The sequence below is a fragment of the Euprymna scolopes genome, chromosome 10 (assembly GCF_053919585.1).
Source record: "Euprymna scolopes isolate OS-2025 chromosome 10, ASM5391958v1, whole genome shotgun sequence".
Taxonomy (NCBI): domain Eukaryota; kingdom Metazoa; phylum Mollusca; class Cephalopoda; order Sepiida; family Sepiolidae; genus Euprymna; species Euprymna scolopes.
Window position 1 is genome coordinate 4,611,905 of NC_136491.1, and position 23,209 is coordinate 4,635,113.

The window sequence follows — 23,209 nt, forward strand, 5'->3', positions numbered from 1 at the left end:
TGCCATTTTGTCAAATGATAATGCTCATATGATTTCTCCATTTTAGTTGCTCTAAACATCCCGGCGTTAATCAGATAACATAGTAATAGGTTAGCGTATTGTTTAATTGACGTATGTTTCAATAATCCTCGGTAATATGTTAGCAGCAGAAATTCATGTAATATATAATTATTATATTATAATGAAACATGAAGTTTCGGATATAATTAAAATTTATCTTTTTTTTTAGTTAAAACCAATGGCAATAAAGTTTGCGAATATGGATCCAATTAGCTGTTGCGATGGTGTCAGAAGTACAAAAAAGAAAGGAAATGCAGACGTTTTTTATCCAAGGTAATTCCTATTAAAATTTGACGTAAAAAAATTATTTAACGAAAATCACTTTCAGGAAAACAGCATTTAATATATAAACATTTATTTAATAAGATTAATTATATTGATAACTATGAAAGTATAATTAATTATTTTGACTGACATACGTTGCTTGGTATTTTTTAAATATTTTATTTATATTACGTTTTTAATGGTTATATTCTCTATATTAATATCTTGTTCAGTTGAATATATACATATTGTATAAGCATATATATATATATATATATATATATATATATATATATATATATATATATATATATATATGTCAAGGTAAATATAGTATGTGTGATCGAAAAAATCCAAAGGAGAATACGCACGTTGAAATCCATTGGCAAAAAATTTAACATTGCCTTAAGAAAATCAATTTTAAAAAACAAAAGCTATCATTACAAATATATAGTGATTTTAAAAGAAAACTACTGATTATCGATATAATCTATTAAAAATAGGCACTTTACTGCTCCAAATGAACATTCCAATAAAAATTGTTTGATTAATGACTTGATCTAATTAAGTTAAATGAAATATATATAATCGAGATAAGACACTGGTTAGAAATCAGATGAAAGATCCTGTTAGATATTACTTGAAGTAATACTTTCAGGGTGATCCTAGCCAAAAAGGAGAGGCTCATTATGTAAGCATAGAACAATATATAAGTTTACTGGTTATATTTACATTCTGAAAAAACAACCTATAGACACATATATTAGAATTAAGAATTTATTGTTTGACAAAAGGAATATATAGAAGGGGTTATGTTGATTTCATAATCCATGGATTTTGTACTCCTTCCGATAATGGACTACCCAGGCTGTATCAAGTTCCCTTTTCCTATAATTATTTCCATATAATTATCATTCACCACTTAAAACACTATTTTCAATATTTGTGCTGAAAAGCAAAATAAGTGTCTATTCACAGCTGAACATTTTGCTAACCGCATTTAATTTCCTCTGATGATATGGGCCTTTATTGAAAATCCATGGATTAAGGAAATCAACACACCCCTTTTATATATCCATTTTTTCAAACAATAAATTCTTAATTCGAATATATGTGTCGATATGTTTTTTTTTTCAGAATTTAAATATAACCACTAAACTTATATATATATATATATATATATATATATATATTAAGTAATGTGATTTATAATTTAAAAATTTTAAAAAAAATTTTAAAATTTAAAAATCAAATTTTAATTAAATTAAAAATCAGTTTCATAAGAAGGAAAACAACAAAGTCAATTATCTGTACGATCGTTTCGGAAATCCGTGCTTTTTATTTGTGGTATACATGAAGTCACGTAGAACAATTATACATAGTTTTTTTTGGAAAGCACGGTCTCTTCATCAGCAAATTTAGGAGGATTTCTATTGAATTGAAAAGACACCAAAAATAAACCTAGCATTAAAAGTAAGGCAGATGAATCTGAAAAATTGAAGTAAAAGGTTTGGATTTAAAATTTATAAGAAAATTAGTATAGGTTAGAGATAGAAATGAGTAGAAAATATATATATATTTTTTTTGAATTTACATAATAAATTTGATTTAAAAATATATAGATATAGTTACCTTTTAGTTTTTCTTTTTTTGAAATCAGGAACTGTATTTAAAGTAGTCATTTAGATGTTTGCTATAGCTTTTTATTTTATTGAATGATGAATTTTAAAAGGGCGACGCTTGTGCAGTAAATTGTTTCCGTTAGCGTATTTTGATTTAAAGACGCTACAGTTAATATCGATAGAGAGAAAATATTTATTTTGCAAGTTTTAAAGGGGAGATAATTGTCATGTGTTATTGGCTTTATTTATTATTTGATTTACGAGTCTAAGGGCGGTAATTGGTCTAACTTAATTTATTAAAAAAAAAAGTAATCTATTTTTACTAATGAGTAATTTTTAATGATTTAAGGTGGTTTATATTTATTAAATTTAAACCAACGTTTATGATTACATGATAGAAGCTCATGTCTTGAATTTACTAGTTTGGTTGTGCTTTTTATATCTTCATATTTTAACATTTTTAGGGTTTCTTTTGTACATAATGTACAAAATTTATCTCCTGGTTTATATGATTTGCAAGTCTCAATTATTTGCCATTTTAAGTTGAAAGAAATATTGCTATTTTTTAGTTGCCAAATATAGTTGGATAGAGTAGTTTGATTTGATAGAGAGTTATTTTTAAAAGAATGTTTGTGCGTTGAAATTCTATGTTTTATTGGGCCAGATGTGGAACCAATATATATTACCTCTTGATTATTATGATTATTTTCCGTTAGGTCTATTCTTGGATTATAATGTGGTGGGTTGGTTAGTAATTGATCGGTAGATTGATTTAAGTTGGTGTTATTATTTAATCTGGTAGTTGAGTTATGGCTGTTGATAGGTTCTTGTATATTTGGAGTTTTTGATACTGTGCAGCTATAGATAGCATTTTTAATTTTACATGAGCCTTGTAGGGGACATTTATTTTTTCTTCTACGGTTACAGTCCGATGTATTTTGTATAGTTGTATTTTGTAGTTTATTAATTTTATTATTATTAGAGCTAATTATTTTCTGATGAAGGTTAGGCATAGTAGAGTAAGAGACTTTAATTGTGTTCTTATTGAAAATCTTATTATATCTATGGGGGGCTTTAAAGTTCTTATCTAATATTTTAAAAAATTCTCTAGCTATGTTTGTTTCTAGGTTTTTGGAATACGGGGGGTTGAACCATAGGATCTCCTTGTGTCTATTCTTACGTTTGCGGGTTTTAGTTTGTTGTTTATTTATATTATTATCTAATATTTGTAGTTTGGTTTTATCTTTTTTTGTCTCCTTTTGTAAGAATAGACACAAGGAGATCCTATGGTTCAACCCCCCGTAAAAAAGAAAAGAGAGAATTATTTTCGAATATATCGGTGAAAAAAGCGACCCCTCCCTGTAGAAAGAGCCTAGTTGAGGGTGAAGAAATAATTGTTTTTACGCAATTTTGCTGTATTTGTCGTCTGAACCGTCGAGCTTAAAAACGATCCGTATATTGTGAAAATCCGTTGCCTTTTTCGAAAGTTTTAGGCAGACATGCAGACATGCAGACATACATACATACATTTTTATATTGGTAGCTCAAATTTTCGACCCAAACCGATTAAAAAGCTTGCCGTATCTCTGAATACCCTTTATGTAAAATTTCAAATGTGTAGACCAGAAATTTTCTGAGTAATTTGGTAGAGACCGCAGAGGTCAAATTATTTTTTCACTTTGACCCCTATTATGACCCCTTGACATTTATTGTTTTGGGCTCAAATCTACCTATTAAGTTAGATCCATGTCCAAGGAACCTATATATAAAATTACAAGTTTTTATACCGAAAATTGTCGGAGGAGTTTGGTAGAGTTCTAGAAGGTCAAATCGTTGAACTCTTACCCCTTAACAACTAAATTTCTGGCCGAAAACCGAGCATAAAGATTTTCCCAAATGTCAGTACACTACATATCAATTTTCGAGTCTGTAGACTAAAAATTGACAAAGTTATTTCGTAGGGAAATGTACACATACACATACACACACACACAGACACGTTAACTTTTATAGATATACTAGCATTTCAGCCCGGAGTTGCCCGGGTGTTTGGATGTGTATGTTGAGCAAAAAAAAAAGAAAGTGGTAGTAGGAAGGCAGGCTCGAACCCGTACCGCAAAGGAGGAAAAGAACGGGGTAAAACCTTACGTTTATGCTGTTACGACCACCGCCAAACCGAAAGCGACATTTTTTAAATTATGGCTAGACAACCGAACGCGACAATTTTTTAAAGTATGGCTAGACAATCTAGAGAGAGGATAACTTTAAAAAATATCGGCGAAAAAAGTGGCCCCCCCTGTAGAAAAGTGCCTAGTTGAAGGGGAAAATATGTATGTTTTTAGCCAATTGTTCGATATTTGTCGTATGAAAGGTCGAACTTTCAAACGATACTAATCTTGGTAAAATCCGTCGCTTCTATTGAAAGTTTAAGGCAGACATGCAAACAGACATACATACATCCATTTATATATTGGTAACTAAAACTGTTCAACCCAAACTGATGAAGAAGCTTGCCCTATCTCTGATTATCCTTTATGTAAAATTTCAAATATTTAGACCAGAATTTTTCTGAGTAATTTGGAAGAGACCGCAGAGGTCAATTTTTTTTTAACTAGACCCCTATTATGACCTCTAAAAATTTATTGTTTTGGGCTCAAATCAAGTTATTAAGTTAGATGCATGTCCAAGGAACCTATATCTAAAATTTCAAGTGCGTAGACCCAAAATTGTCGGAGGGGTTTGGTAGCGTTCTCAAAGGTCAAATCGTTGAACTTTGACCCCTTAATCGCAAAAGTTCTGGCCAAAAATCGATCACGTCGATTTTTCCAAATTTCAGTACCTTGTATATCAAATTTCGAGTCTGTAGACTTAAAATTGAGAGTTATTGCGTAGGGAAATGTACACATACACACAGACAGACACACACACACACATATATATATACATATATATATATATATATATACATATATATCATTCATGTAGTAAAATAACGAACTTTTTATTATATCTGTTTCAGAAATGATATTGATTGTTTCGTATAGCTATGCTACAAAACCATCGTTTACATTTACATCAGCTAGTACAACATATTGTGAAATTGTTATAAAATCATGAAATATGTCAACCTTATGATTCCATTGTTTTAAGGTCCATTTCCGACCAAAATAAATTTACTTCTTTAACTCATACTTATACGACATATTTTCAGCAATTTGGTTTAGAGCACTCATATCCGGTCATCTTCTTCAGATGAAATTCTATTTATTGAAATCACACACACACACATACACACACACACACACACACACGAACAGACACACACACGCATACGCACACACACACGAAGACGTTTTCTAATTTGTAAAGCTTATTATTTCCTATATTTGTAGACTAGTTTTTGGCTCACTTCCAACTGTCCTCCTTCAATTTTGATGGCGCGCTTATCAACTCAAATCCAAATTGGTTGTCTTTTATTCATAGTATTATTTACTGTTTCGCATTTTTGATCTGGAAAGCTAAATAGCTTCGGCGCTTGTTATTACTTTACAACGATCATTATAAGCTTACTGCCTAGATACATATTATTGGTGATAGAATGTCTCGTTATGTTCAGGTGGAACTACTATGTTTTATCTCAATGGCCGCGATCTATTTTAATCTTGACGTATAATATTCTTTAGTTTTACTTCAATAACCCATGAAAATGTTATAACTTTGAAAGAAGTTAAAACATAATTGGAATAAATAAAATGCCTTACATTGTTTATATGTATTATTGCAAAAGTATCTAAATATACGCACATAAACATACATGTCAGAATGTGATTCAGAATTCACTGAGGCGTCGATATATATTCGCGGAAAATGACAAGCATTCTTTTAATAAATACATCATGCAATTACACTAAATTAGTCTCGAGTAAATCGCCCTTAAACCAATATGACAACATGTAAAATCTATATAATGATTAAACCCTGCAGCAAGCCGAACGTTCGTGCTTTCCTGATGCTTTTTTAATTTTTTTTTATTATATAAAATCGTATTCCTGACTGTTTGTTCACAATTTGAAACAAACTATACACTGTTGTATACATTGATTTTTATACTCAAAATGAACATTTACACATTTATATTCCAGCATGATTTCGGCATATATCATGCATTCACAAAATATAGATTTAGGAAATAACGCCATTTGCATATTATATTAAACAAAATGTATTTCTATTATTAGCTTTATATTATTTATTATCTGTGATATTAAATTGTCTTTCTTTTTATATTGAAAGATATTATTTGACGTCAATTTATTTAATATTTGTAATTTAATTTATATTTAATTTAATAAATTTAAAAGTATTATCAAACTAAACCAGCTGCCTTTAAAAACGGAAATAAGTTTATTCATTTAAGCTGTGCGAGTTACATCCCCTTTTAGCCATTTCTCGTTTAATTTTTATAGACGAATACTGATGTATTTTACGCTTCTATAAATCCAACATGTAATCGACTTTCAAGAAAATTCTAAAAAGATAAGATATTCCGGATATCTTATATAGTATGAGACTAAACCTTCTGCCTGACAATATTTTTAAACCTTCCAACGTCGGGTATATACAGCTAGTATAATACTAAATCAGAAATATCGTTTTGTAAAGTTGAATATAAGATAACGCATTCAATTCTAACGTCAGATCATCATGCTTTTATAAGAAAAGGGATGATTGCAAAACAAGTTTTTTTTAATCAATACCCAGTTTTTTTCTCACACACACTATATCGGTTGCGAGTAACGTATAATAATGATAATTCTGATTTCGTTTATGAACGTCTCTCTAGAAAGGGATGGGAGGATTTCCCTTAATCCCGGCTTCAAATCACGAGTTCAAAGATCAAGGGTTTTCCTAAGGATGTTGGTGGTACCTATAATTGTAGAGGATTGAAGGCCACCTAAAACATCGGGGATTTGTAGTTTTTCCAATTGTCCTTCCAGACGACTTGATACTACGACCGGGATTATTTGTGTTTTAACCCCATGTATATGCCTTATCTCCAAGGCCAATGGAGCATAATTGCGCCACTTCTCTTTCTCCTTCTCTCTCACATTCCTGGCCCAGGGTACTGAAAAGTCTACAATCTGCCAGTTTTTTTAAACCTTGTCAATGACGACCAAATCCAGACGGTTATGTTCCAATTGCTTGGTCGTTATGGCACTTTTGTCCCATCATACCTCTATTTGCCATCCTCACGTGTTCTCACTTCATCAGGCACCTCCTCAAACCATTTTTCAGCACACTTCACCCCAATCCTCTTACACACCTCCCAATATATCCGGAGTCCCATGCGATCGTGTCTCTTCTGCGGTACTCTTTCTGGGCAAGTCCACTACACCCTTCTGCAATAATAATAATAATAATAATAATAATAATAATAATAATAATAATAATAATAATAATAATAACGTTTTCCGTGTGTATCACCAAAAACTGAAGCCACATTAAATAAGGGAGGAGGGTCAAAGATGATGTAAAGACCGAGGGGGAAAGCAGTAATTACTGGATGAATGCACAAAGGGCTAGAACTTTGAGGAGGCATTGTTACCTAAATTCTAGTGAAGACAAATGATCCCTGTCAACTATAAAGTGTAAGCGGATGTTGTCATAACGCACATTTATTAGCAAAGGTTATCAAAGGAGGTGTAGATTACTGAAAGTTAAGTGAAACTTGTTGTGACTAAAACTCTAGATAATACCACAGGTTGTTCTCACTACTTCTTATAATACCAATAATAGGAAACCGTTTCCCTCAATGTATAGCTGCCCATCCAAGACACTGTTATATATATATCGAGCAGTGGCCACTCCCAAAATCAGATTTTATATGCTTATCCTAGTGACAATATATACGCCTTAGGGACGAACAGTCACCTCCAATAATGCTTTGAAAACAAGGTTCTAGCGATGGAATAGACACTTTTCGTTAGTACACATGCGGGATTTTCCTTTCAATGTTTTCTTTTTTCTTTTGTTTGACCTGCTAAAGAAGTGAGAAATTATTTATTTATTTTAGGAAGTTTTTTTTTTTCGTTTATGTTACCATTACCATCCATATGCCTATTTATGTACATGAGCAGACATTTTTAACTATTATATCAATTCTTATTTCAATTATTCACGAATCACTATGATTTAGTAATACTTATCATAATTTATCCTTTCTACTGTTTAGTTAATGAAATCTTTTTTTTTTTTTTATTCCTACGTCGGTAAAAAAATAAATAAATATTAAAACAAAAATAAAAATAAAGACCAAATCCACCCATGCTCTTAACTACCAGAGAGTATGCACTGCTGTGTATAGGTGACCCATCTTCAAATGCCCTCCCTCAGAGAATACATTTCGACTTATCAAGTACAATACTTTTTGAAGGTCTTTTGTCCTCGTTTTTGTGTCGTCTATATCATGTGAAGTGTACAATGGCTTTCACGTGATAGGTAGCACTCTCCCTGTTACAGAAACGCTCATAAAATAGTTGTGTGCTTGGTGTTGACACAAACACCACAACATGAAATATGCAACTTACAAATAATACGCAACGTGGGCCCAAAAGAAAGATCTAGATGTCATTAACGGCAGGTGCTCCCTCGGTGACAAGCATGGGGGATTCGGTCGTCATCCTGTGAATGGTTGTTCCTCTTCTAATTTGAGAAACAATAACACGGACACAGAACACGTAAGAACCCCCTCTAATTCCAGGTACCAAAACAAGACAGATAAAACTGAGGAGAAGAAAAGTAACCAATCTCGACCCAAAAACCGAAGGAAGAAATGAAAAAAAATAGAATAAACTGGTAATTACAGAAGTCACCCCCCAAAACCGAAGATATCGCAAACGGACGAAATAGTGATGGGACATGGCCAGTGATTACCATACATTAGAAAAAACTATTGGAGACCGAGCAAAACTTATCCCCAAGAACGAATGGCTTTCAAAACTAGAATTGAATGAAAGACAACAAGAGATAAATGATGGAACAGACGAGGAAATGCTCCTCGAGGAGGCCCCACACATAGGAACTACAGAGGCAGAAGAACTGCAAATCTTTGATACAAAAAACATGGAGACCAAGATCTATGAAATCACAGAACTTAAAGAAAATGAATTAGCTGAAGACGAAAATATCAAGAAACTTATGAACGAGTAAAAACAAAGCTCTAAACCTTTAGAAACCAAGAGTGAAAAAAACTGAGACCGAGAAGGTGAAAAAACACTACCATACATCCCGACAGAGACAGTTAAAGACCTACACAATTTAATCTATTCCGGTGCCAAGTAAGTATGAATTTCACGGGGAAAAGAAATTGAGAAAGAAAGAAAACTCACAAAACCTGGATGGAAATTGAGCCTGAAAATCCAGATCAATAAACTAACGAAAGACGCCAAAGCGGTAAACATGATTTAAACAACTAGAAGAGGTTGTGAAAGCAGAAATGCAACCAGAGAAGCGAAGTTCAACAAGAAACATAAGGAAGTGAAGGAAAAATAGCAGCAAAAGAATTGAAATTAAAATGATATCGATACAAACGGGAAGAGCACATGCAAAACAGGACATTTGAAATTAACGAAAGCCAATTCTACTGGAATGTAAATGGAGAAACAAAAAACAACTGTACCTATCGGAAACAAAGCGCTACAGAGCCAGATATGAGAAAAACGAACAGATTATTACAGAAAAGCAGAATGGCTGAAAGACAAGTCATAGCTAGTCGAAGAAAGAATGAAATCAGCCAGATAAATTGCCAACTGGAGGGCACAATATATTGACGAAATACATGCCTATTGGTTTAAAAAAATTCCCGACACTACATGAAATGCTAGTTCATCAACTGAGACGATACATTCACGCAGCACATGTACCAGAATGGATGACCAAAGATAGAGCCACACTAGTGCAAAAAAGTCACAGGAAAAGGGATCATCTCCAGAAAATACAGATCTGTAACATGTTTAACTACAATGTTATAAACTACTTGCTGCACAACTGGTCCGTAGTGAGGAGGTTCCTCTCCTTTTTTGACTTTTTCCGTTTTTGCAAGTATTTATCTATTGGTGATCAATTTGCTAGGTAAAATGCTTCCAAAGACAATAGTAAACAACTTGCTCTTCTGGTTCGCAGAAGATATGGATGTGAACCCATTAATGGAAGCAAACATATTTTCAATTTTTCAAAAACTGTTCTTACAGAAATTGAAAATAGAGTTTTGTCTAGGGGTTTAGATTTTTGTATTCCCCCTACGAGTATAAATAAAGAGAGAACACTTTCTGCCTTTGAAGTTTATCCTCCCAACTTAGACATAATGTTCCGAATTCCCCGGAAAAAATGCTGGGATGAAATCTAGTTTAGTTGCCTTAGCTCACCGATGCAGTAACAGTCCTGTCGATCATAGCGACTTTGTCTGGAACATAACGCAATTTAAAACTATGAGAGCGTTAAAGTCTAATACTGATATTTATATGTGCACACCAGACAAAGGTGCAGGAGTGGTGATTTTGGACAAATCAAACTACGTTGAGAAAATGGAAGTTATTCTCAATGATGTTTCGAAATTCCGTAAACTCGGCCCCGTCGATTTGACGGATAATACTTGCAAGAACGAGGCTAAAATGCAAAGACGTCTACTTGCATTATTTAAAAAGAATGTTTTTTGCAAGGACGTCTATGACAGGATCAGACCCTCTGGGTCACAACGTCCCAGAATGTATGGTCTCCCCAAAATCCATAAGCAAGGTGTTCCACTGAGACCTATTTTATCAATGGTTGGTTCGGCACAACATTCTTTGGCTCAGTGGCTTGTGGAAATTCTGCAACCTGTGCGCTAGTTATATACCACGCATTGCATCCCAGATTCTTTTCGGTTCCGTGATTGTGTACGTGGGTAGGATTCAAATGCAGAGACGTCTTTTATGTGCTCAATTGATGTCTCTAGTCTCTTTACCAACATGCCGTTGGATGAGACTATACGCATATGTACCGACGCGCTTTATGATGGTCGCCTGACTGCTCCACGGTTTTCTAAAGAGATTGAACTCATTTTAATGTGCACTAAATCCGTGGAGTTTAGTTTTTGTGATATTATATACTGTCAGGTCGACGGGGTTTCAATGGGGAGTCCGTTTGCCCCAACTTTAGCGGATATTTTCGTCGGGTACCATGAATTCGTTATGTTTAATTCTACAACTAAACCCACTGCATATTTCAGATATGTTGACGACACTTTTGCTATTTTTCCATCGCAAAGTGAAGCGTCGATATTTTTTAATAGGTTGAATTCCTTACATGGGGCTCTTAAGTTCACTATGGAAAGTGAGAAGGACAATTCGCTTCCTTTCTTGGATGTTCTTGTCGAACGTCCAAGGGGGGCTTTCTCACTACAATTTATAGAAAGCCGACATTTACTGGCCTATATGCGAACTGGTTGTCTTTTGTACCAAAATCACGTAAGGTCGGCCTAATTAATACTTTAGTACATATAGCCCTCATAGTTTGTTCGCCTAACATATTAGACGGCGAACTCGATAAGATCAGGGAAATATTCATCAATAATTGTTATCCTGTTGACCTTATTGATGATTGTATTTTCAAAAAGGTTGCGGATGTTAAATCTCCTAAAAAGTTTGGACCCTTGAAATGCCGGGTTTATTTAAAATTACCGTGGATTGGGGAAAAGAGACTTCCCAAACAGATTTGCAGAAGTATTTACGAGTGCTTTAATTCTGTGTCCTTGCGTTTGGTATATACTACGAGACCGGCTTTTCCGTCTTTTCGCAAGGATAGTTTGCCTTACATCCAAAATAGTAATATTGTATATCAATTTAAATGCCTGTGCGATGCTGGTTATATTGGGCGAACATCCTTGCACCTTTTGACTGGTATAAACCAGCATGTTCCATCGAAGAAAAGCCAAGGGAGGATGGGGTCTGGTGGTCTCCCTCCTTCTGCAGCCTTGGACTCTGCTATTGGCCAGCATTTGGTTGACAATCCGTGCTGTGCCGATAGATATAAAATAGATTGGTTCGAGGTGCAACATAGAGCGGACTCCAAAAACCATTTAAAGATTTTGGAGTCTGTCTCTATTGCGGTGCGTCAACCTTCTTTGTGCCGGCAAAAAGAAACATCCAACGCATTGTTTCTCTTTGGCGAACTTTAAATCTTTTCTCCCGCTTTTTTTTCCTCCCTCGTTGTGCCAATATTTCAATCGTTTTTAAACGTTAACAAATTTATTTTAGTGTCCCCGTCCTTTTGCACATTTAATAAGTTCCCCATTAGAACTCTTTATTTTTCGACATAATATTATTTTGTACGCTATCGATTTTCTCCTGACGAGATGATAGCCGAAAGAGCTCTTGAGAAACTTCCGCTTAATATTTTTGAAACTATGTATAAATTCTGTACCTCTCAACATTTAAATATATATATATATATATATTCGTATATGTGTACGTATGTGTGTGTATATATGTATATGTGCGTCCGTGTATGGTATGTCATTTCTACATGCATGATATCTAAATTTGCGCAAATTCATATAAATCATTTATTTAAAGATTTAATTAATTATAGAATCGATATAATATATATATATATATATATTGATCCTCTTCTCACTACACTCAGAACATTTCAGAAATATTATAATTACCGCCATTTTTTTCGATAAACTACACGAATTGAATAGTTTACTAAATAAAACCCATGAACTTTACATGACTTTCTCTTTCTGTGTATAACAATTATTTTACATAATATAGATGCTCAATCTTACAAGTAATAGCTCACAAACGAAATTTCTAGTATAACCAAGTATTAGGTAGAGAGAAAATTCTTGCGGAATTTTTAATTTACATTTCAAATGATGCATTGTCAAACATGTTTTCTTTATTAAAACATTTACTTTATATACAATTTTCAAGAGCGTTTTTCAATCTATCAAATCCTGTTAATTACAATCATTTAAAAACAATTATGTCTTCTTTTCAGAACGTTGAATAGAAAAAAAAAAATTCGCACAATTTACTATTTTCAATTCTTACCAGGCTAGAAACCTACTGAAACAGCTCGCGATATCAGCGAAGCATTTGGTCCAGGAACCACTAGGGAACGTACAACACAATAATGTTTTAAGACATTTTCTGGTGGCGACGAGAGTTTTGAATATTATAGGCGTTGTGGTCGGCATTCGAATATTGACAACGATAAATTGAGAATTTAGTCGAAGCCAGTCCATGGACAAGTGTTCGAGAACTTTCACTTGAATTATACGTAACGTATATTAGACGATTACCAATCACTTGAGATATATTAAACTTATTTTTTTTAAAACCCTTATAGGTGACACACGAATTGAGCGACAACTAAAAGAGACATGTTATGCAGTGTCTTGTTTCTGTTTTTACACAATTAGAACGACCAGTTTCTTGACCGGGTTGTGACTTGCGATTTAAAGTGGGTTCTTTACGATAACCGGCGACGTTCAGATCAGTGGTTAGACGCCGACGAAGCTCAACGACACTTCCAGAAGCCAAAGTTGCATTAAGAAAAGACGATGCCGACGCTTTGGTATCTGCGGTCAGTCTCATCATTTTATGTAATGCAGGAAAAACAATCACGGTGGATAAGTACTGTCAACAAATAGATGAAATGCATCAGAAACTTCGACAACAACACTCAGCATTAGTAAACAAAAAGAAAAAAAAACAAATCAATTTTCGTCTAGGGCAATACCCGATCGCACGTTGTTTAACCGACCCTGCAGAAGTTGAACGCATTTGGCAACGAAACTCTGCCTCATCCGCCATACTCTCCGAATAATTCTTCTATGTATTACCATTTTTTCAATCATCACGGCAACTTTCTGCGTGAGAAATGCTTCATAAACGTAAACGATATCAAAATCATCTCATACGCCTTCATCCTCGCAAGAATGCTGGATTTTTACGTTACTGGCATAAATACACTTGTTTCACGTCAGCAAAACTATGTTGACTTCGATAGTGCTTACTTCTGTCAATAATGTTTTGCTTGAACTGAGATATGTTTATCTGGATTTACAAGTTAAAAATCGCAAGCACTTTTTTGTCATCTTAGTAAAATCTTTTGCAATACAATCCGCTATAACATAAAACATAATAATTTTCAACTCAGTAATATAAGAAGCAGTAATATTTTACGAATTATTTTTGTAATATATTCAAGTAATCGTACAATATATGTATTTGTATATATATATATATATATATATATATATATATATATATATATAAAAGGGGCTTATATAATACGGATATATTCTTTGTGTAGTGACTTATCGGGTTATATGAAGCTAAACATTTGAGGTCGGAGCATTATATAAAACATAGTATGAGAAAAAAATTAAAAATATGTAGGTATATAAGAATTTGTTCAGTACTTCCTAGGCATTCGGAGCGTTTATAACCCCCTCTTTCTATCAGGAGTTTTCTTTATTGAACTGACAAATAAATTCCCATGTAGCTTTATTTATTTTATTTTTTCGTGTAGTTCTTCTTTTACAAATAAATACATATACACGTCACATGTATACATACATACATATATGCATACATACATATATATGTATATAAATACACATATATGTACATATATACATATATATAAACATGTATATATATATATAAGTTTATATATACACGGATATGTACATATACGCATACATATAGACAAACATGTATATATACACAAACATAAAAAGTCACATATATACATATATATATATATATATATATATATATATATATATATATACTCTTACATATACGCACATATAACTTCTCAACTCCTCTAAATTTGTTCTTTTTGTGTATTAATAATCATATTAAAATTCCGTTTTCTATTTATTTAAAATAAAAATACAACTTTGTTGAGTATGGGCCGTGAAATTGCATTCATCTGCAAAAGATTTAGCCAAATTGCATATTTATTAAACATTTATTTAAATTAATTCCTTATCAGGTTTCTGGGGGATGATCATCTTCAGTTTACTATTACGTGTGATTATACTCATGCTGATATTCTACATGATGTGTATTTTTGTAAAAAAAATATAGTAAACACGCACCTCTTTCTATATGTATTTATGTATTCATATATATATATATATATATATATATATATATTATTCATATATATATATATATATATATATATATATATATATTAGTTTTAAAGTGATTGCTTATCAAAATCCTCTGCAATTTTTTGTCTACAAACATGAAATTATAGTAAACACGCACCTCTTTCTATATGTATTGATGTATTCATATATATATATATATATATATATATATATATATATATATATATTAGTTTTAAAGTGATTGCTTATCAAAATCCTCTGTAATTTTTTGTCTACAAACATGAAACTTCATGTAAAGGGTATTCGAACCATTGCAGCAAGCACTTAATTATAGCTCGGCCATTAACGTCAAAGGAAAAGTAAATCATAAGCTAAATAGTGTAGGTTCGATTCTCGGTGGTGGCGCAGGAGTCATTTCGTTTTCTTTTTACTTTTTAAATTATTACCTTGTATTTGGTCTGATGTAATATGATAATGAATTCGAAATCTGCATTAATCTGCGGTCTGTTACAAAAAAGAGATGGATAATATATATATATATATATATATATATATATATATATATATATATATATATATATATGTGTGTGGGGGGTGATTCTTATAAACAAAGAAAATTACTATGTATATAGACTAACATTTTTTTTGGTTTTCGTCAATTTTTTTTCTTCTCATATTTTTGTGCTTTTACATTTTTCTTCGTATCCAGTCTTCGTTCTTTGACTTTAAAAAAATTTATAACCAAATCCAACTTAACTGTTCTCTATACAATACCAACACATATTATTTCCTGACGTAAGTCGTGATGTTAATCTTTCTATCATGCTGATCAATGCTCACACGAGATGATCCGTATTCTTTGAGCGTAGACTTGTAATGCACGATAAGTTCCATGTTCGAGTTTCGTGTTAGTTATTGTCCAATTCTTTAATAAAATATTTTTGCGTGGGAGTACATTAATGTTATGTCACTCCATCCTGTTCCACAGAAAAGTGATGTAGATATGTACCACAGCGAAGAAGATGCGTCCGTTTGTGTTGTTTAAGTTATAAACAAGATGGAACATTTTCGAGCGATTATGTCACCCCTTTTCTTACAAGTGTTCCTTTGTCCCTTACAATTAACATCCTTTTAATCTACCCCTAATATATCTTTCATGTTAATTCTACTTCTTTCCAGAATAATCTTTCCTTAACACTTTTTCAAGATTAAATCTGCGAAACCGTATTCACATCTGAGTTTGGTGGCTTTCAAATTGATATTTTTTTTCTACGAACAATGCCCGTGTAATACTCAAATTATCTACAAATTACCAGTTATGCTGCGAGCACTTGGATAGCGCTCGGGTCATGTGTTTTAGACATCATATGTATTAGCAAATCCCCTCCTTTAATGAATCTACTACGTAAATAAAAAAAGGACATTTTTTCACATCAAGTAAATATGTTTCACTAATATTCTAATATTTACGACCTTACAATAAGGAATACAATTACAACAACATACACATCTAGTCATTCCTAAATATAATAATTGAATTTCAAGAAATCATAGCAGCTATGGTAATTCAACATAAATCTAGATAGCCCCGAATTTCTTAACTAGTCTGTCAATCACACTCGCTCTAAAATAAAACACACCAGTGTCATATACTCCTCAAAGTCTTGTGATTATTCGTATTATACAAGTAAACAAGACTCCTGCACTATAAAAGATATTAAATCAATTAGTACAACAACAGTATTTATAGACAAATGCTAACCGTATAAATGTAGGACATAAAATACTAAAACGCATTCCTTTATCCTTTACTCCTAACTCACCAATGCATAAAATCACATTCACTATTAAAATTATAGCATCAAGTAGTGCAACGATAGTATTTATACATACACAATGACTATATAAATATAGGGCATAATACACTACAACGCAATTCCATATCATTTACTAATGAACAAATGCATAAAATCACCTATACTAAAACTAAATATTTTATATTTTTTATGAAACATCACAGAAACTCCCATCTTAACCAAATCACTATTAATAATCAAGAAAATACCGCAACTTATTTAAGAGATTCAGCATATTGAAATGAAACTACAGAAGTCAACACAACAAAGCAACTATATCTCTAATAAATCGGGAGCTTTTTGTGGCAAGATTTGTGGGCATATATACCCGCCGCCTCTTTTACTGTAATATTCGTAATATCATCTATGATATCTTTATTATCACACATCTAGAAATTAGCTACATGATCTTGATGGATTACATTGTGACATTTTTCATATGGTGTAACAACGACCAGGTTACTATTTGACAAAAACAATACAAAAGCCTAATTCAATAATTCATTGCACAATTTTAGTAATAGACAGTAACATCTCGAACGCGTATTAATTGAAGGAAAGGTGCAAAGTTGATATTTAAAACTAAAACAAATGAATTATTTTTGTACTTTTGAAGACATTGGTGTTTGTTTAAAGATAAACAACGTTTCATAAAGAAATCAAAAGAGAAGTCAAAACAATATGGCATGCAATTGAAAAAAAGAAAGTTTAAAGAGAAACCTGTATATCGACTTGCGCATTAATAACACTTTTGAATTGATTGCGCAGTCATAAAAATCATATACTATTCTCATGAGAAAGCGCTAAAAACTAATAAACGCTATACTTTTATATGTTTCTGTAACCTTTTTTATGCGGTTATTTTTATTGGACGAATGTAAAAAAAATATTATTTTAACAGGTAAAACAATGCATGTACATATATAGACACACGCACACACACACACACACATATATATATATTCACATATATATATTTTATTTTACATGGAGGTCACCACTTATCAAGGCCCAGAAGCCACTCGAGGATAAGGGTTATTGTGTGTACAGTACTCAATGGGATAGTATCGTAGTAATAGTCAGTATTGGAGATATGATAAAGTGTCATTACTTTAGGAGCGGTTCATCAGGTATTTGTTTGTGTTAGACTTGAAGACATCAAAGTTGAAGTCGGGGGGGGAACAAGCAAGCGGTAGAGAGTTCCACAGGCGTGCAGGTCTAAGAAAGAAGCTTTGTTCATGGAGTCTACGTTTTGATTTAGGCACTGATAAAGAGTGGGGAAAATTATTGACAGTGGTTTCAGCTAAACGGGTGTTTTTCGTGAAAGATTGGCGAGGGAGGATCAGGGAATGGAGCTCAGACGAGCACCTGCCATGGAAATAACGATAAAATATAGACAGGCTCGCAACGTCTCTTCTGTGGGAGAGAGGTTGCAAGGAAGAGAAAAGGGCATCCTCCACTAAGCCACGAAGTCTATTTTGGACTCTGTTAAGGCAGGATAGGCTGTTTTTAGCAGCTCCTGCCCAGATGTGGCAGCAGGATTTCATCCTTAGACGTACTTGGCTTTTATATAGATAGAGAATTGCATCAATTAGTGAGATATCTTTTGGAGCGGTAGAAGGACCCCACCATTTTCCAAGGGACCTTGGCCATATATATATATATACGTGAATATATGCACCTAACTTTCTAGCAGTTAACATTACCATATCGAGCGAGAATTAATTCTTTCCAACAAGTTATTTGGAACTGCTCTTTTAATACATAATGAACACACACACACACACACAAACACACACTCGCACGCACACACACACACACACACAAACAAACACACACACACGTCAATTAAGCAATTAATGATTGTATTTTTCCTCCAGAAAATAACCAGGTGTGTCGCTTTGTTCAGGAAAATATGTAATTATAATTTTTTTGCCTTTTCTACAGGACACTTATTAGCAAAGACTGTCTAATAAACATTTGTGGCAAAATCCCTTAGCATTAAGTTGATCTGAATAAATTTTTCTTAAAGTTATTACATTTTTTTTTATTCATCCAATTACAGCGATCTTGAGTATTATGTCTTATGTCATTATTTCTTCGAAGTTTTTCACGCCTTCTTAATTTATATGAATTTGGATGTTACTCGGTGGGACTCTACTGTTAATCGGATTTCTTGTTAAATTTATCTTTAACGGTCCCGGTGATACTCTTACACTTTCGACTTATAGATGCCCCTGCACCTGCAGCTTTAATCTTTAAAAACAACGGATTCTGATTACGAATTTGTGAACACCCAAATATTCTTTAAGTAGTGACTCTGCCGTCAGTCCTACAAGTAGTGACCCCAAAATGGCATTGAAAGATTTTGACCTTAAATATATATATATATATATTTTTTTGATGATGTCATTCTGTAATTAAGGAGACATAAAGTAGATATTAGAGAATTATTTTAAAAAATGCAAGATTCAAACCATCTTTATTTATGAACAATCATGTATTTTTTATATTGCCGATATTCAGCTACGCGTATTTGTGCTCCTTCCAAAACATTATTAATGACAGATTGCAGAATCTCTGGATTGCGATTAAACTCTCTTATTTTGCTCCTAATGCCGTCTTTCAATTCTTGCAGGGTTTTGTGTTTATTAACATAGACTCTTTTTTTAAGACATTCTCCATAGAAAAGGTCGAGGTTAGTAAAGTCCGATGAGCATGAAGTCCATTTGACATTACCACAGCGTGAGATAATGTTGTCGCCAAAGCATTGAATGAGACGTTTTAAATTTGCGTACGTTGTTCAATGAGTATTATTTATATACATTTATTTATTGCGGACTATTATTCTCATCTTTATTAGTTGTTGTTTCACGACGTTTCGGCCAACTATTCCTCTGGCCTTCGTCAGGTTGTAACCGCGACGGACAGGAACTTCGAATCTCCTTACTGCATTCTCAGCAATACTCATCTCAATAATAAATTCCAATTAAAATAATATATACCATTCGGTACGGACCCGACTATGGAAAATTAGATAACAAATAAACGTGGATTTATAAGATCAAATAACACTAACCTTTATCGCCCCTGGGGTCCACGGTGCAGTTGATAGATACGTTGAATCTCTACGGTTCAAGATGAGAATTTCAATCCTACCCAAAGCCGGCCAGAGGCTTTCTTGGCGAAAAAAAAATGTGATGAGATGACAACAACTACGGATGGCAGTGATTGCTGAGAATTCGATTAGGCGATTTGAAGTTCCTATCCGTCGCGGTTGCCAGAGGTACAGCTGTCCTAGACCTTGTGAAACAACAACTAATAAAGATGAGAATAATAGTCCGCAATAAATAAATTAATATAAATAATACTCATCTCAATAATGAATTCCAATCAAAAATAGTATATATATATATATATATATATATATATATATATATATATATATTGTTTTAACAAAAACCAAGACTTCAAAGAATGGGCTGATAGCAACAAATAGTGTATTTCATCGTTAGTTACAATTGTTTCAAGACTATTCGGACAAATTCAAACATTATGTCGTTTGAAAATTTTCACACGAACAGCTTTCAATCCTGTGAAAATTTTCTTGTGAAAATGTTCAAACGACATAATGTTTGGATTTTCCGAATAGTCTTGAAACAATTTTAACTAACAATGGAATACACTATTTGTTGCTATCAGCTATTCTTGGAAGTCTTTGTTTTTGTTAAAACAATATATGACTGCGCAATTATAAAATATGATAATTTTGTAGGTTACAGTTTAAGTCATCTTTTCTTGGCTTAAGATTTATTGGTATATGAACGATTACTGAATTATATTAACCCAGTAAAATTTGGAATACTACAAATAAGACTCTCTCTCTCTCTCTCTCTCTATATATATATATATATATATATATATATATGTGTGTGTGTGTGTGTATGTGTGTGTGTTTGGTGTGTTTGTGTGTGTATATGTATATAAAATACATTTTTACCAGAAACAAGGCAAACTCCTTCTTTTATGTAAGGAACTACTATCAGGAACATAGGTTGCAGAGATAAAACGTAGAGAGTTGAGCAGCACGGTATCGTTTCACATTAAACTTTAACTTATGCATGTCAGTTCTGTTGGGGACGCAGGAACACGAAAGGGAATTCTAAAGTCTAGCAGTTCTGGGAAAGGAAATGTTAGCGTAGAAGGCTTTCTTACATCTAGGGATCTCTACTGTGTAGGGGTGGGATTTTGCTGATTCTCGGGTTTGTTTGGGGTATTTACGTCGAGAGGTACTAAGTCTTGTAGTTCGTCGGAGCATCCGCCATTAAAATACTTGTAAAACAGGCAGAGTGATACATTTCGTCATGTGACAGAGGTCGAAGCTTAGATGACTGTTCAAGACATATCAGGTTGGGGACTCCCTTTTGAACCCTGTACAAGTGCGAGACTAGTAGCAGATGCACCAGCCCAGATATTACAACAATACTCAATACTTGGGCGAATTTTGACGTTGTAGAAGTACAGGTACTTTCAGGCGTAAATTATGTCCTAGCACAGTAGAGAGAGCCAACCTTCTTCACAGAAGCCTTCGCAATGCTCTTGCTGTATCTGTTCCCTATGAACAGTAAGCTGAGGAGTTTGAACTTCTCTCTAATAGTCTGTTAACTCGAATAAATACTAACCTTAACTCTTAATGCGAGGAGTGCTACTTCATTGCAGAATATAAGCTCATGTGTGCTGTATTAAATGAACGCATCTGAATAGAAGTAATAACAGTTGTTGGTCCCTGCTATATTCGAACAATTTTAAAATTGCAGAGCATACGGTAATAAATGTAAAACAAAACAGAACTCTACTACAATTATCGTAAAAATGTGCATGAAAAATAAATGGATGTAGAATAAATAAATTCAATTTGTACTCATTGAAGGACTAGAGATAAGTGTAAACTATTAACATTTACATATTTGGCTATTTATATTTTTGAAAGTATTTTTTAATTAGAGATAAAGTAAAACTGATACATATTATTCTACTACTAATGATATACGTTTGTATTTGTCATATTTGCAAAACATTATATAAAATTTTTCCTGATTTCTTTAATATGAAAGCGGATGTTTCAGATTACGTCACACATTTTATCCTGCAAATAGGAGCAGCTTATTCCTTGATGAGCAATCAATTACTTGAAACCGTAGTCATGCTTGTCTTTGACGGAAACTCTAAGAGGTCGAGTTCAGTGTGACAGATAAACCTCTAATATCAACTCACTTATTGCTCGAATTATTTAATCTTAACTTATCTACATCTAGTAACGAAGTTATTTTAATCATGCGTAAAAAAATAATATTTTTTTGGTCATATAAACTTTCGTTCTCCATTTTATCTTTGTCTTCTTATATATTTGTGACTTTATATAAACACTTTGTTAATCATATACATAAGATAATTTATAAAATATACGTCCTGTCCCTTCTCTAACATTTAAAGATTTAGCATTTCTAAAATGTGATATATAATATATGATTGTACTATCAATAAGCAAACTATCAAGTAATGTTATATTTATGGCAGTGTAGAATTGTTCCAGCATGTTATTTTTATGAAAGTGCGTCGTTATTTTTTCTAAGTTATGGGACACTGTTTATTTAGAAATATACAAAAAGCTGGCATAATTAAGTAAAAGATAAACTTTTCAAATCGAGAGGTTCATTTTTCATTTTTATTATACGGTGGGATAAAGGTGGGCACAACAGATTTTCTAGTTATACTCCTGTTACACTTAATTTTTATCATATAAGAGAGAGTTATTTAGGTAACGGGCAATGAGTAAAAATGAGTACGCTAACCATTATCTGAAAAGACAGATCTATTTCACGATATACAAAGGAACGACTCCTGCAAGTGTTGGTATTCTCTATAGCATTGGGTCGTGAAGGATATCGACAGAAGGAAAATTGCTACTTTTGAATTACGGTGTTATCGTAGACTTTTTCGTATGCACTGGGTGGACAAATGTACGAACGAATCGGTTTTGGAGAGGTTTGAACTATGGCGAAGACGTCTAGACAACATCAATGACAGGAAATTACTATTTTTGGGACATGTGACCAGAAACGACAGCCTAACAAAAAATGTGCACTTTAGTACAAGCCCTGGCAAAAGAGGACGTGGAAGATGAAAAACAAGAACGTCAGACAATGTGAAGGAAATCACAGACATAAGGA

General features: G+C 32.9%; 1 protein-coding gene across 1 annotated transcript in view; it reads left to right on the forward strand.

Moving 5' to 3' along the window:
* The first annotated feature begins 233 nt into the window (after positions 1-233).
* The window catches only part of LOC145286399 (uncharacterized), a 682,462-nt gene continuing 659,486 nt past the window's right edge, over positions 234-23,209 (forward strand). Inside the window, exon 1 of the mRNA XM_080135324.1 lies at positions 234-333. Coding sequence (XP_079991450.1) covers positions 239-333 — 95 coding nt within the window. The 5' untranslated portion in view covers positions 234-238. The remainder of the gene's footprint in view (positions 334-23,209) is intronic.